General features: G+C 43.5%; 2 protein-coding genes across 2 annotated transcripts in view; both read left to right on the top strand.

Annotated features, from left to right (window-relative positions):
- LOC142896263 (interleukin-6 receptor subunit beta-like) overlaps window positions 1-16265 on the top strand; it is a 127947-nt gene that overhangs the window by 52624 nt on the left and 59058 nt on the right. The gene's annotated exons all lie outside the window — the stretch shown is intronic.
- The window catches only part of rngtt (RNA guanylyltransferase and 5'-phosphatase), an 84501-nt gene that overhangs the window by 39895 nt on the left and 28341 nt on the right, over window positions 1-16265 (top strand). The window contains exon 12 of the mRNA XM_076037852.1: window positions 12891-12959. Within this exon, the coding sequence (XP_075893967.1) occupies window positions 12891-12959 (69 nt within the window). The remainder of the gene's footprint in view (window positions 1-12890; window positions 12960-16265) is intronic.

Raw genomic sequence — 16265 nt, 5'->3', positions numbered from 1 at the left:
GTTTCGGTCGCGTGGTTCTGTGTAAGTTAACTGACAAAGAAACTTTCTCAAAGTGGACTCTGATAAGGCATCTTGAGCCCATGCTTTTATGGTTAGTTGTGATGCTGATTTGCACCTTTTGGCTATAGAAAATTGAAAAGGGTTTTATGGTAGCCAGTCAAGATTTTTAACCCCATAAAAGGAAGCAGCAAAACATCGGCTGTAACAAGGCTCTGGGAAGGAGGGAAAAAAACAGCCCTGTGATAGCTGCACATAGTTTCAATCCAATCCACTGCTTGTTAGTGATGAAATTTGCCAAAGGACCTTTCAAATTGCAAGTCTCGTCTGTTGTTCCAGGCTTAAGTGCTTCGTCTACTTGAGAAGGGACAGCTAGTGAACCAGCAATGCCAACAATGCCTACGGCCTGAAAATGCATGTATGTAACCGAGTCTAGCCTTAACATGGTTCCACTGATCCCTGAAATTGGCTTCAGTTTCATAAAGTACTTCAAATGTTCCTGCTAATTCTGATGGAAGCATGTCGGATGCCCCCAGTGCATCACACGCCTCCTGCATCTGGAGCTTGAAAGAAGCTTGAAGCAAAATTTTCTGAATTTTGCTTCACGGTCCAGTGTGTATCATTTGGAGTGATTTAGGATTTTTATACTGCTCAAAACTTAATATACAGCCCATAAATACATTAATTAAAGTGTATAATCACAGTACAATTAAAGTGATTCTGTTTTCTTACGCAAGGGTCTTGCACCCATGTCGCTAAGGAAGCCTGGCGTGGACAGTCCAGCCCACCTGACGGCACATTTTGTAATAAGAGAGACTGCTTGCGTCTTCCAATCAACCTACAAAGAAGGTGGATGTGGTATCCGGGTTTTGGTGTGCAGGCCACTGTAGTTCACTGGCAAGCTCGGGGCGTGGGGAGGGAGAGTAAAAGACGCTGCAATCTAAAATGTAACCACTTGACATCGCTGTTTCTTCTTCAAAAATCTCCAAATATCACACACTTAAGCATTAAAAGTACCTAAGTGGGCACAGGATCATCAAAAGTGTAATCCTGATATAGTGATTCCTCTCGTCACCAACATTGCCCGTCTCGCCAGTTGGTTTTTAAATTTCCCCTCCTGTCTGTAACCTGCGTCTGGCTTCTTCTGTGACCGGTGTTGTCGTCCCCACCCGCCGTGCTAATGCAGCCGTCATCCTCGGTTCTCTCCGGACAACTGCAGCCCCTTTACTCATCTGCATCCTTTCCACGCTGCTGCCACTGCTCTGACTGAAGAGGATGAAATATCTTCCTCTTTGTATAAGGAGTAGCGCACGGTGCAAACTCGATGACTCATGTTTGTTTACCGTAGTCGCTGCGAAAGCTTTCAGGTTTTCCGCAAAGGCATTACGCAACCTCAGACGACGCGTTGCGTCTGTATGGTAAAGGTGTGTGTGTGTGTGTGTGTGTGTGTGTGTGTGTGTGTGTGTGTGTGTGTGTGTGTGTGTGTGTGTGTGTGTGTGTGTGTGTGTGCGCGCGTGCGCAAGAGTGGAGTGCGCCGTTACATTTTATTTGTTCTGCCTGCCCGCTCTTGTTCCGCCCCCCCAGGCTCACTGTTGATGTACTGAAGGAAAAGAACACACGTCCTCTGGGTCGGGTCAGGTGTCTTTCTTCAGATGTTATTATGATTATTATTATTTTTTTTTTTAGTTTGTTCTGCATTTTGCCGCCCACGCCTTCTTCGGTCCACCGTCTGCCTTTTCTTTCCGACTAGTGATACCATAACAACCCATGGCCTTTGTCTTTTCGACTAGAAGTCTCCCCTCGGTACCCAACACAATCACTTGCATGGTAATGCACCTCATTTATTTTTTGAAATCCACTTTAACTTCAGTTTTTTTTCTGTTTTTATCTCATTGTTATTCTACCAGGCACTACAAACCACATGCCACCAATGCAAAATACAGATTTTCTTTTTTTTAATGCATAATGCTTCTTAAATCTTGCGCACTTTTTGTTGTTAAAACCGTATCTGAATAGAAGTGTTTACGTGGACTCGGATGGAATCGGATGGCTGGCAGAAATCTGAGGGCGGCTGACATTTCTGGATGACACGCCTTCAGCTTCCATTCTGGCAGCCAGTGGAAATGAAAGTGTCACACTCGACTGTATATCATGATTACATTCTGACCCTTTGGGCTTCTGAGCATTAGCCATCAGGTCGCAGACTTCGTGTTTCTTTTCTTTTTTTTCTTTTTTTTCTTTTTTTTTTTTTTTAAATAATTCAAAGTGGAGGATTGGAAGTTGTACTGCGACGTTTGAGTCAAATTATGCAGAGTGGTTTTCACACTGAAGGATTATCGATAAACAGAGGCTCATATTTAAGATTATCTTTTTGTTGTCGTTGTTGTTTAAATGTATTCATGGCATTGAACGCCCAGTGTCATTTGGCTTAAATTGTAATAGAAAATAAACACAATGTATCTGCTCAATTATTTTAAAGTTAAAGTTTAGATGGGCAATGTTGATGATGAGCGGTATTACTGTATCAGTATCACACCTTTAATGATCACATGCCTTCATATGTACTTTTAAAGGTTAAGTGTGTAATATTTGGTGATTTTTAAGGAGAAACGGTGACATCAAGTAGTTGCATTTTAGATTGCAGCATCTTTCACTCTCCCTCCTCCTCCTGAGCTAGCCAGTGAACTACAGTGGCCTGCGAGCACAACCTAGAAACTTTGTGCACCTTCTTCTTCATTGGTTTATTTGAAGACGCGAGCATTCACCCTAATTATAGAACGTGCTGTCAGGCGGGCTGGATTGTCCACGCCAGGCTTCCTTAGAAACACAGTGGTGCAAGATGGCAGCTACCTATAGGGAACAAGAATGTTGCTCTATGTATATTCTTATATTTAAATAAAAAAACATTCTAAGGTGAGGAAAACCAAACAATTTTTATTGTACTGCAAGTATACACGTAACATTAATATATTTATGGGCAGTATATCAAGTTTTTGATATGATATTAAAGAAAAAAATCATATTTCAATCCAAATATTACACACTGGACCTTTCAGCGTTGGTACTTTCATCATTCTGCTACTCTTGAGAGGAAGCAGCCGCCACATTTCTACAGCAGCCTAAAACCTGGTTTGCTTTGGATTTACCTTTTTTCTTTTTTCACCCTGACCACGTCGTGTGGGGAAAAAAGATGCGAGATCAAGCGGGCCATCAGAAAACAAGGATTAACATCAGGTTGGCCTTTCCGTAGACGGGATTTGCTGATGTGAGATAAAATGTTGTCTGAGCGACGCTGAAGTCACCTCTTCTCTGCACGGCAGGTCATTCAGCCCGCCAGAGGGATTTCAATTTCTTGTTATACCTGGCAAACATGCATGTTTTTATTTGCTTGCTTTTCACAACAATTGACTAAACAATGAGCCTTTTAGAGATCATTCATGGAGAGCGACGTGCTTGGAGGCAAGCTGCAGACCATTTTGACTATAAACTAGTTGATTTCTGTTTATTAGTTCATTTGCATTACGGATCTCTACTCTCAATACAAGGCTAAATTAATAATAACATCATAACTGTAAGATGAGACACCACTGGGTTCATTCAATATAAAGTGCATACATAAATAATGAAATTACTGCAATGATGGTTGTTGCAGTCAGCAGTCTGCCATTAAACCATACATATAATACAGTTATCCCACATTTTGAAAAACAATAAAGTAAATGTATTGTTGGTGTTTCTTTAGATCAGTAATGCAAATTTTCAGTGGCATTGGATGTTCTTTTATTGGTTGAAATAGAAATACTGTCAGTCAAACACCGAGATCTTGGTTACATTTAAGTGTCCTCACCTAAACTGATTGCGCATCTTTCTTTTATGAACTTTGTGAAATCACAAAATCCATCCAACAGTTTTCACACAATATTACAAATATAAAGAGAAATAGTTATTACAGGAAAATAAAGTTTTATTGTTTTATGTAAAAATATGCATTTGTCTCGTATCTTCCGTTGCACGCCAACAGATCTCTTCCTAAATTCTCTGAGGCTTCAGCGAGACAAAGATAAACAAGAGCAGGAAGATTCTTATTTTGAAATGGTCTCTTCATTGACTAAAATAGAAAAGCGATTAAACCCAGCGAGGACCTACATGTAAAAGTAATTGCTCCTTGAGTTTTTATAGAAGCGACAATTAACTCGATTTAATTAAGAATTTAGTTTAATTTACCAGCATCGCTCCGGTTTAATTACTCCCGGAGCTAATTCACTCTAAACGTGACTTCTGTGTCAGTCTGTCCCGTTAAGTAGGCTGACATGTCTTACATTCTCAAATGAATTGACATTTTCCAAAGACAATAAGAACATTTAACACTGTTTTTTTTTGTTATTATCGTGACCCACAAGTGTTATTTAGCTCTTCCTACTCAATACTCCTGGCTGAACCAGGTTTGCCGCTACTAAACTTTTCTTTTTTTAATATAGCAGTCAGCTGTTTCCTCACACTTTTTAGTTGCTCTTTCCCGGAAGGGCATAAACAGATAAGTTAAAGCTCCCATCTGCTGTCTTAAGTTACAGCTCTACTTTATAATAGCATTATAAAGGTGTCTGGATCGTAGCACAGTCATGGTGCACTATAAACCCTGCACAGCACAGCAATAGTCAGCTCCCACCAGACTGCCTCCTGTTCTCTTTTTATTTTATGGAGGCTCAGAATCTTGTTGGTTTTTGCGTCAGCCAGTCGTGCTCCAACGCTCCCATCACGGGCAGCTAATCCTGTTGGTGAAAACTTTTTATTGCCTGTAGTTGTTTTTCGGCTTCGTTGTCGTGAAGACAATGCCTCGATAATTTTCCAGCTGAAAACTCAACTCACCCCACCACCTGCTCCAAGTATCAGTCACTTTCATTTTACATGAGATCCCCCCGCTGTTTATTCAAATGACTCCTTTTAGTCACAGCGGAACCCGCCAACGCTATCCTGCTTTGTTTTTGATGTGCTTCACTCTTTTGATAATGTGGCTTTCTTGTGTCTGATGCGTTGCCATATACCTGCACACACATTTGAAAATGTTTGTTGAAGCATCAAAAACAAGCTGGCGGAAGGGGATTTTTTTTTTTTTTTTTTTCTCGAAGTGTGCAGATATCAACAGCAAGTCAGATTTGTGTTTTATCTGCGCTTTATCTGTGCAGCTGCTTGATGCTGTATGAGAAGATTAAGAGACGGAAGAGTTGAATTACCCAGACTGAACTAGGAATGGCCTTATTAGAACTGGAGAGGAAAATGTATTAATTCGGCTCTATTTTTTTTCCTGTATAATTTTCTTAATTTCACAGTTGGAGAAACTGTACTTAATTATAGCCTCTTATCAAGACACGTTCACTGTACATTAAACCTTTCTTTCTTTCTATAATTCATTTTTTATGCCGCGTCCCAACTGTCCATCAATAGGGTGGCCCTTTTTTCTTTTTTTTAATCTCACGCTCTGTTGTCGATTTTTTTTTTTCTCTCAGCCAAGTCTAAGCATATTTTCCCCGTTAATACAAACGAGCACGTCCCGGTCAATCTGCGGTCCACTTTCCGCTCCGTCAAAAATAAGGTGTCCACATCGCCAGACTTGCGTCACCTTGTTTGACTCCCGGCGAGCCAGTAGTTATGCAGCCCTCTCACACAGCCTGATGTCGGCTTTTGGTTTAATAAGGAAGTGCGCGCAGACTTCAGAGGCCTGTGCACATTAGGCTTGAAAGAAGCCTTCAGCAACATCCCCGCGGTCTGACCGGAATATCAATCCATTCTCTTCAACTTTGATTCGGCCCCCCCACCACCACCACCACCACCACCACTTCCAGCGTCTGAGGGCCTCGAGCGTGAGCGCACAGCGAGGAAATACAATCACTTGTGGATTTGAAAATGCATAATTTGTGGGTAGATGTGCGGACGGGGAAAAAGTAACAGATAATAAAAAACAACATTGCTTTTGTAATGATGTCGGAGCACATTACTGTGCTGGCAGAGGCGTTTAGATGGGCAATAATGTGTCAACATTTTCTATTTAAAGTCAACAAAAATTGTCCCGCTTAACAAAGCGGCACTTCCTATATTGAACTTAACAACATTAATTTAGCTGAATTTCATTATCAGACCATTTACATATGTTGACATTTATCTTTTTCCTGGTGACCCTCTTTGTTGGTGGGAGCTGAATGACATGACAATGGGGAAGGGGGGAAAAAAAAAAAAAATCCTCCTTTCCCCATTTTGTCTTCAAGACAAGCAATTTAAGTGCAACATGTGCAAATAAATTGCTATTCTAAACAAGTCCCGGAAATGATCACCGAAAACCGAGTTGTGTTTATTGTTTGTAGGGGAAAACGGTGAAAGGATAACGAGGCTGACTTGCATTCAGCACAAGCAGTGATTTTTAACGCTGGAGAGAAAAGGTGCTGAATTAAAGATGGTGCTGCAGTAGGGACTGCATACGTATAACCAACCGGCCACAGTAGCATTCTGTGACTCCCGCTCTGAAGATCCTTGCACACTGGAAATAGACAAAGTGGCCCCAATAAGCAACGCGAAAATGCAAATTTCCGACGGCAATTTTTTTCCAGTGTACACCAAGCGTGACGCAAATATGCATATATATTACGCTAAGCAAGTGAAGTTTGGGGCTCTTTCTTTCGCGGCGAAGGAGAAACATTGAAGTTGACTGCATCATCAAGTGATGACGTCCCGGTGATGGTTGAATTAAAAAAGAAAAAGAATCGAATTTTTTGGTTTCACCCAATATTGCTCTTGGGAGAGGTGGTTCCAGCATTTAAATTAAAGCAATGACCTTTGTACGCCTAGTACCTCAGTTTATAGTCGACATGTGTAATCTGCTTATTATATTGCTTAAAATGTTTTTTTTGTTTTTTTTTTTATTTAATTTTTTCCTGTCTTGAAAGGGCGTGTTGTGTGCGTCAGGTGGATACCAGCAGTGTCCATCTGACGTCCCACCAGTACTCTACAATGTTCGTCGGACAGTTTGGAGGATGGGAGAGAACAAATTATCGAAATTTTGATGTGACGTCATCAACATGCCGGTTTAAAGCGAATTATTCGCCTGGCAAATTTGGATTCCTTTCCGATCTTTGCTCAACTTTCTGCGTCGCATGCTGAGCTAATTGTCATAGCAATGTTTTTATTTCAAATGTGGGTGGGGCGTCACCGCACCAGAGCTTGTAGCATCTTCTCCGGGCTAGCTAGCGCTAGCTGAAGATCCTAGCTAGTGCTAGCCCGGAGCAGCTGGCCAGCCCACTCCCTTGTAATAACAAATGAGTGGGCGGTTCCAAGGCGGAGCCACAGATGGAGCAGGGCTGGGAGGGGGCAGCTGTGGCTCAGTTGGTAGAGCGGGCTGCGAATTGCTGATCAAAGGGTTGGCGGTTCAAATCCCGGCTCCAACTGTCCACATGCTGAAGTGTCCTTGGGCAAGACACTGAACCCTGAATTGCTACCAGTGGGGCGAGGCAGCGCCTTGCATGGCAGCAGCCACCATTGGTGTATGTGTGTGTGAATGGGTGAATTAGAGGCCAATGTTACTTGCATTGGGGTACAGTGAAGGTGCTGGAAAAGCGCTATATAAGTGCAAATAATCCAGCAAGAAGGTTTGTGCTCACAGGCCACTGTAGTTCACTGGCATGGTCAGAAGCAGGAGGGTACGGAGTCCCAAAGAGGACTAAAGTGTAAGATGCTGCAGTCTAATGTGTAACCACTTGAAGTCACGGTTTCTTCTTAAAAATCTCGAAATATTACACTCTTAACATTTAAATCTAGAAATGGCCCTAGTAGGGCCCTTTTAAGCGACTCATTCACCAAACCTACTGCGCTTTAGTGTTTCTTTTACTGGATGTTCTGCCTTCAGCAGATGTACTGCTGTCCCTGAACAAACAAAGACAAATAGCCTTTGGCTGGCTGTTCACATTGCGGAATGTTTTTATGTTTCCGGGGGGCTCAGCATGATAACTGCTGTGGAACTGGAACAAATCATTTTATTTATGTTTGGTTACATTTTGTAGATTAAAAAAAGAAATCACAAATGTCTCTTTCAGAAGTTACATCTCTGACAGGGACGGGGTTTGAGAATTCGAAACGACACGCGGCTTTCCAGCCTTCATTATAATCAACAGGGCGACACATTATCTATTTGCGGCACATCTCCTTTCACGTCTGTATTGCCTTGCCTGTACTTTACATCTAATCAAGTCGGCGAGATGAGGAAAAGGGACGGGCAGAACTGATGGCAAGCTTTGAAATCATACATCGCATCACTGCCTCGGAGACAAGAGAAGCGCATGAGACCGGGTTGCATACGGAATGTGCCTGCCAGCCAGCCAGGCAGCCGCAAACCAGATCATATTCCTCATTGTTTCCTTTCGCGGTATGAGCCGAAATACAGAAAAAACGCGGATGAGAAAAACAGTCTGATTTTCATCACCCTGACACTTAGCCTCTCCTGGGGGGGACGGCGGTGGCTTTCCATGAAAGCGGTTAATCTGTCTCCTGAGCACCTTTCTGGTCCCCCCCCCCCATGCCCCTGAGTCTCCAGCGGGGGTTGGGGGGGGTTACGGACGTTCCGCTCCGCCTACACAGCGTTACCGTACCGAGCGGCGCCGCTCATCGTTTTCTGCCTTAAAAGGTTCTCCGCGAAAAGAAAAAAACTGGGTCGCCACCTCCCTCTCGCCGTTAGCACGCTCGCAAGGAACTTCCTCGCCGTGGGCGGAGGACGTGCAAGAGGAGTGGATGGAGAGTCGTTCTCCGGCGTTCATCCCCCCCCCCACCCCCCCCCTGTCCAAGGTTGGCCGTGCTCGGCGGAGGTGGTGGGTGGGTGTGTTGCGGAGTTGGCAGGAGAGCTGAATAGGAAAATGGAACTCCCAGATCTGCTGGCCGCCCACGTGCCCCCGTGTTCCCTTCACGCAGCCATCAATTCTCTTTCGTCTGGCTATCGGTCGTCTTCATGTCAGCGCGATTGTCAACCTCTTTGTGTGTGTGATCCGCCGTGACTCATTGATCCTTCTGGGGAGTCGAGGATCAGATCTTTTTGCAGATGCAGCAGAAAAAAAACAACTAGTTTTCCCTCTTTGTTCCAGGAGGAAAATCATTTAAAATGTTGGGATTGTTGTCAGACGCAGGGCCTTTACATGCTGAACCATTGCACTGTTGCACAACTGTTACTATTATATTATTATTATTATTACTTCTACTATTATATGACTGTTATTTTTACTGATGTTATTATCATTATTATTTGTTTTATTATTTATTTTGCGTTCCATCGTTTGCGACTAATTGTATTATATTATTATATTGCATTGTGTCTTCTTGTGTGGCCCTGCAATGAACTGGCGACTTGTCTAGCCAGTGCCTTATGATGGTTGGGCTAAGGTTCTTCTGTCGTGACAGACCCCAACAACCTGGAGTGCAGGAGGAAGCGATTCCTTAAAATGGAGGGATTATATGATATTGCATAACACATCAAACGTCCTCATCCTTTGGCTGGAAATGTGGTCTGAGACGGAACTCCGAAACCTTCGATACCCCCATAGCATAGAAACTCACGAATGGTGCCAGATTACAATCTAGGTTTTATCAAATGCAATTAAATTAAATGAATTATTTTGCGGAAGAAAATCATGAAGTTGTTTGTCCTCTTTAGTTTTCTTTTTCCATTAATTTTCTTTTGCACTTGCTTTTTCTTTGTTTACACTAAATGTCAGCGCAGCAGCTTGCAGTTAGGGCCAAATAATAGTGATTCCCCCCCCCCCAAGTGTTATTGAAATTAATGGAAATAAAAGGAGAAAGGCCAGCAGCACTCATGTTTGTCTCAACTCAAAAAACTTTTTTAATGCACGTGGCCACATCGTAGCCACATCAGGACACAAAGGCAAGTAACTGTAACTATCCCGGTAGGTCACGCGCCGTACCGACGCTGGTCATCAGCGTGTTGACTGAAAGGGAGGCGGCACCCCTCGACAAACCTGCAGGTCTGCTCTGGAAGGAGTAGCGCATGTACAAATGCAGTTATGTCCTATTACACGCTTGCTTGTATAGCTGGATGAGGCTCTAATTTGGTTAGCCGCCGAGCAGCACCGCGACCGGCGATGACAATCTGTCGTCTCCTGCGCACCAATGGTTTATTTTGCCCCTGATTGTTGCTGACAGTGTTCTTATCAGTTGTGCACTTCGCTCTGCTGTCGTCAGCTGGCTCTCAACACAAGCATCAAATACCGCAGTCAGCCTGTAAAGGTATATTAAAAAAAATATTAATAATTAAAAAAAAAAAAAAATCTAGCCCAAAGTACGAAACAGTACCTTGTGTCCCTGTGTGTTGCTACGTCAGGAAGGATTTGCTTGCTCCCCTTCTAGCGAGATGTCCATCTGGATTGGATCTGTCCCGCTGAGTGCCTGCGGTGGCCGTAGCTGATAAGATGTTAAAGGGGCATTGCAAACGTGGCAGAAATAGACATGAGGTTTGTATTGGGGGAGGGGGGAGGGGGGAGGAGATGACCTGATCTGAGGAAATTTGATGTAGGTGACTGCGTTTCAGGGCGGAAGCAGGCAGGAACCAGGGTAACTGACAGGTGATTGGATTCAACTTTTTGTGTCTTGTCAGGTATTGCAGAGCAACAGAAGAGGTGAATATAATGCTTACATTTAAAAAAGAAAAAAAAAAGGGCAAAAGCATATACAAGTTCATGAAAATGTTCAGGACCTTCTGGTTAAAATGAATAGCAAATGGCGATAGTCAGTTGTAATATTTTTTTCTCAACCACTTACATTTCGTAAAGGTATGTCAATATGATGTTGATGACTTGTAAATAATCCAATTGTCCGTAACATGTAAGTATACTGTTTTTACTTTCTTACTCTATAAATATTATATTTTTTTCCTTTATTTCTTCTTCATTGATATTCTTTTTCCACTACATGGTTGCTGTAATGACGCAAATTCCCCGAATGCGGGAATAATAAAGCCATTCCATTCTATTCTGTTAGTCCGTGGTAAACTCGTGTTTGTGATTTATGGGGCAAGTCACCTCTGAAAACTCAAACGTTGAGCAGTTTGGCAAGTTCAGAAAGCTCACCTGCAAAGATCAGGGTGCCATTTTTAGGTGCCATCTGAAGTGTCATCCCAGACCCGACAATCAGACTGTTCTGTTTTGGCTTGTTTTCTAGTAGTGTGTGCTAAAAAGTTGTTTTTTTTTGTAGCTGGGCCACGATTAAATTCTCTCACTCACTTGACTGCTCGTGTGTCGACGTGGAGGAGACGAGCTGCGTGCGTCTGATAGAAAGGGCACTTTCTATCAGACGCGACGGGGTCGTTCCACCATCGAGTGAATTCCTGCACGTCTGAGATGCACTCGCCGTCTCCGTTTGACCGCCCTGATTGGTTGGATATGATACCTGATATATCTGCTGCAGCACTCTAATGCATTTCCATTCCCTTTCCGTTGATGAAGGCCATTTCCTGTCATCCTAAACATATTTGCCCTCTGCGTGAACGTAAAGAAGAAAAGCCTTCGCTTTCGCCCAAAAGACTCTGCTGAGATAATTGAAGCATTAATCCTGCATGGAAGCCTCCCTTATTTTGGTGCAAATGATTTCATTTTGATCAAGGTGTCCTCTTCATCAAACATAATACACCGCCACCCTCTCACTTGTATTGATAAATTAGCACATCGGTTATTTTAATGATTTTGCACGCGTGAATAATTAATGGAGTTGTCAGAGCGATTTGAACCGAAACTGCGGTAAATGAACGGAGAAATGGTTGAACTCTCATGTGGTGCAAATCCTGGCTCGCTGCTCATCATGACAACTCATTTTTTTAACGCTCATGTGAAAGGATTTTTGTTCATAATGTTAATAACGCATAGGGGGCAGCAGCGGGGGCCACGCCGCGGCGCGTTCCATCATCACCCCCCCCCCCTTTGGAAATGTCTTCTTTGTCGTCGGCGCGGACGTGAGGAATCGTACTCGAGTTCGGATGTGACGGTCGCTCTTCCAGGGGTGCGATATTTTCTAATAATGTGTTGAATCCTATCTTGTTAGGCAGCCGTCGAGGGTGAGAGTCTGCGGCGGTTTCATCTCCACTAGGGCGTCATGATATATTTCATGAAGACTTTCGCGCCCTCGCAAAGTGACGGGCTTAATTTACCACCTGGCTGTGGTCTCATATCCCAGCCCATTCCAAAATAGTGATTCTGAGGTCATGCCTTCCTTTTCTTTGCCTTTTCAAATCCCAACCCGAGTGCCTATGCACTCGGCGAACCGCGCTTATCATCACCGTGTCTTCTACTTCCCCGCCGAATCAAACTCGAGGCCTCCGACTCCCCACTTTATTCTTTATTTCTCTCTCTTTTACATTGCGAACAATCCTTTTGTGTTGGCACGCAACCCAGAAAGCGCACTGTACCTTTTCCTTACCTTTCCCCTAATTTGCCACTACATTTCTCAGTGTATTTATTTATAGGAGGGCTGGTTACCGCACAACAGTGACCCTGCTGCATTAAATCAGTCGTCGGAAATATTTGACGCAGACTTCATCACCTTATTATTATTGGATGAAAACAAATGATAAAAACTTTTGCGTGGCTGTAATTCCCAGGGGCGTCACTTATAATAATGAGCTTCTGTGCTCCGCCGCGGTTGCTGCACTTGGAAGGCAATGCACAGATGTGTTTTTTTTCTCTCTCCTTGTGTTTATCAGAAAATTATGCATTTCTCACAGAAGTTTGAGAAATCTGTCTCGCAGTCATGCCTTTATCTGCAGATTCAGGTTATTGTTTTTTATTTTTGTATAATTTTTTGTTGCATCATCTCGTTTTTTTGTTTTGAACCTACCTGTTTGTGTGTTTGTTTTTCAGCTGTTGGAAGGCAGCTTCACGTCCCAGGTCAGTCACGAGGTCGACGGGCTCATCTTCCAGCCTTGTGGGGTAAGGCTCACTCCCTCCCTCTCCTCCTCCGTCCGCACGGGACAACTCTCTCTCTCTCTCTCTCTCTCTCTCGCTCTCTCTCTCTCTCTCTCTCTCTCCCTCTCTCTCTCTCTCTCTCTCTCTGTCTCTCTCTTTCCCTCCCTCCCTCTCTCTCTCTCTCACTTTCTCTCTCTCTCTCTCTAGTCGTTGACATTGGATTGCCAGGCACAATTTCTTTTCTCTCACGGCCCCTCCGCCATGTCGGTGCCAGTCAGGTTGTCACCGCACCGCCAACCCGTAGTTTGTCATCGTCTTGCCCCCCTCCCCTCCTCCGCCCCCGAAGTTGTCAGAAAGGGTGCCACGCCTCTGCAGAAATTCCCTTGAAACTCTGTCGTCGCTGTGAGAGGCTGCAGAGTGACAGTCAAACTTGTTTTCCTAGATTGACTCTGTTGCAACTCTAAGAGTGATTCAGACATTTCTCTCCAGTATTGATGTTTAAATTCAATTTTTTTTTCTCTTCTGCTCTTCAAGCTGGAGTCATATTTTCTAAGCCCTGTAAAATTCTGAAACATAATCATCCAATGCGAATAACATCAAAAGTCTATACAGCATGCTGGGGTTCTGTCTATTCAAGCTGAATGAAAGGGCTGTTTGATATGAGAAGATTTTTTTCAGTCCTAGTCCACTTCTGGATTGAAATACTGTTGATAGTGTTTCTTCAGAAACTGCTCCTGGACTCAGCTCATATCGTCGGTCACATTCAAGAATAAAATGAGTCTTCTTTTGTATCCAGATTGAAAGCATTTTCAGAAGAAAATATGGAATACAGCTGCTGAATGCATCAGACCAGTGGAGAACTGTGTTAGATGTCAGTCTTTTTCTCTGTATGTTTTTCTCTACATAAATGTGTCTATAATCTAACGGGGAAATATTTTCCTCCTGACAAGAGTCTATCTGAAGTAGCCTGTCAGAAAATAGGTGTTCACAACAATGCCAGTTTATTCGCTTTGAATATTATTATTATTTATCCCCTCCCACTACCACCACCGTCCTGTCTATTATCTCATTGATTATGAGCATTTACACCAGAAGTTGTAGCGGCCTCACAGCCATAGGGAATGTTTGGCCGGCATGATGCTGAATCAGCCCGCACTTAATTTCTACCGTTTATGTTAGTGGGGCAGATATATGGGCCTCCAACCCGTGGGGCGGGTGGACTACAGGTTGAGTTAGTGCTGCTTCGGTGTCAAAAACGAAGACCAATGGAGGCATTATTAAACTGTACGTCGAGTACCTCCAGAAACGACACTAATGGCTTTTGGGAAACGTGACGTACCGCACCTTAAATCTGTCGAATCCATATTTATCAGATTGAAAAATCAACATCACCTGGTGTCAGGTTTGCCCGCGGGGCGCAGTTAGCGTCTGCTCAAGCTAAAAGATACCCTTGCGCCACCGTCGGCCACCTTCTCTCTCTCCCCTCCGTGATTTGTGGAGTAATTTCCATGCAAGTGTGTGACTGGGGCTGCGGCTAGCAGGTAGCGACGGCTCCCTGGGGGGAGGCTGATAATGAAATTTGGCAGAGGCAGGTTTACTCAGCTGCACCGTCTCTGCCTCTGCCACATGTGCGGGGGGTGGAGGTCTGCATCTTGGCACAGATTGTTGTCTCCCTGAGGTAATTTGCGCGTCGCCGTCTCAATCAGTGCAGCGCCACACGTGTCTTATTTCCTCGTGCCTCGCTCCTGTGCTTCAATCTACTCACTCAACTTTCAAGCATTGTTTGTTCCCCTTTTTTGTTGTTGTTGTTGTTGTCATTGTTCAGATGTACACTACCGTTGAAAAGTTTGGGGTCACTCATTTCTGTGTTAAACTCCATTATAACCATTAGAATCATGAATGCACTAAATTCAGTCAATATGTGTTGAATAAGTATGAGAACTTTCATTCAGGTGTTTAATGAAAACCATTTCCAATGTCCAATTAGGAGTGATTGACAGAATTCCTAGTGTGCAAAATTCTGTGTGAACATACTAAAATGTAGGCTGTTTGAAAGAACCTGAAATATAAACCACAATGCTTTGTTTACTCTTTATTGGTTTAGCACACACAATTAAGTGTGATTAGGGATGAGCAATACGGACTAAAAATCTTCTCACTCAATAATTTCTGGCATTTATTGCGATAACGATAAAAAAAAAAAATAAAACAATTTAACTCCATCTTTTGGGATTTTTTTTGAAATCGCACATTTTCGAAACGGCACTCGAAGAAAAAAAAAAAAGCGTTTACATGGATACGCTGTAAACGACTGAAAAGGATGTAGTACCTATGCCCGGCCTGGTGTGGCACCACAAGTTTGCTCCCTCAAGGCGGAAGAAGAAGAAGAAGAAGAAGAAGAAGAAGACCTGAACCACACCTGTTAGAAGAAGCAGTAGCTCGCTAAAAACAAGCACCACAGAGAACAGAACGAAAGATCGCTCTTGAAAAGACGTGAAAAGTGTGGATAAACGACAGAGTTGAACGTCTGCTTCGAGTTACTGTAGAACACAAAGAAGCCTGAAAAGGTCCACGCTAAGATTGACTCGGAGTCGTGCCAGCAAAGGTTTCCTGCCTCAACATCCCGGTCCGCCGACCCAAAAGAAAAAAAAGAAAAAGTACAACAGGATGTTTGCAAATCGTTTGCGTGGTGTTTTTCACTAGTTTGCACACAATTAAAGGATCGATTCCCGAGCACGGTGGGTGCGCTATCAGCCCCGTGCTTGTTTTTGTGCTACACATGAGCTGCCGGCTGGCCGCAGCAAGTGCGTTGCGCACGTAATTGCGTCACCAACAGGAGTTTATCGCTATTACCGCGAGATCACATATTCGCGGTGACATTTTTTTGACGCTATATCGGCCATCCCTAAGTGTGATTATAATACAAAGGCAGCTACTGTCAAAGCCATCCCATATTGTGTTCAGCACATCCTGACTGATTTTCCTGCACTCTACTAATGTTCTGAGAGCATTCCAATAGATTATTTCATGAAGTTTCTTATAATGGAGTTCAATGCAGAAATCAACTTTTGAACGGCAGTGTGTGTGTTTTAGATGAGCCTTTTTTAAGAGGACCTAAATTGTCCAATGGCTCTCTGATTACAGCGATTTACAATACCGTTCCGAAATCAGAGCTGTTGATTTGCTACTTCAAATGCCAGCTGGCCATCGATTTTAGCTCTTCTTGTCCCCCGCCACATCAGCCTCGGCGAATTTGATAGCTGATGAGTAACACAAGAGGTGCCGAAGCCCCCGCGACCCCCCCACTCCCCGCACAGATGTTGGGACACA

Source organism: Nelusetta ayraudi, unplaced genomic scaffold (genome assembly GCF_046127955.1).
Source record: "Nelusetta ayraudi isolate G7.1 ecotype Tasmania unplaced genomic scaffold, CSIRO-AGI_Nayr_v1 ptg000052l, whole genome shotgun sequence".
NCBI lineage: Eukaryota > Metazoa > Chordata > Actinopteri > Tetraodontiformes > Monacanthidae > Nelusetta > Nelusetta ayraudi.
The sequence above is the reverse complement of the archived record's forward strand: the minus strand, read 5'-3'. Positions and strand labels throughout refer to the sequence as shown.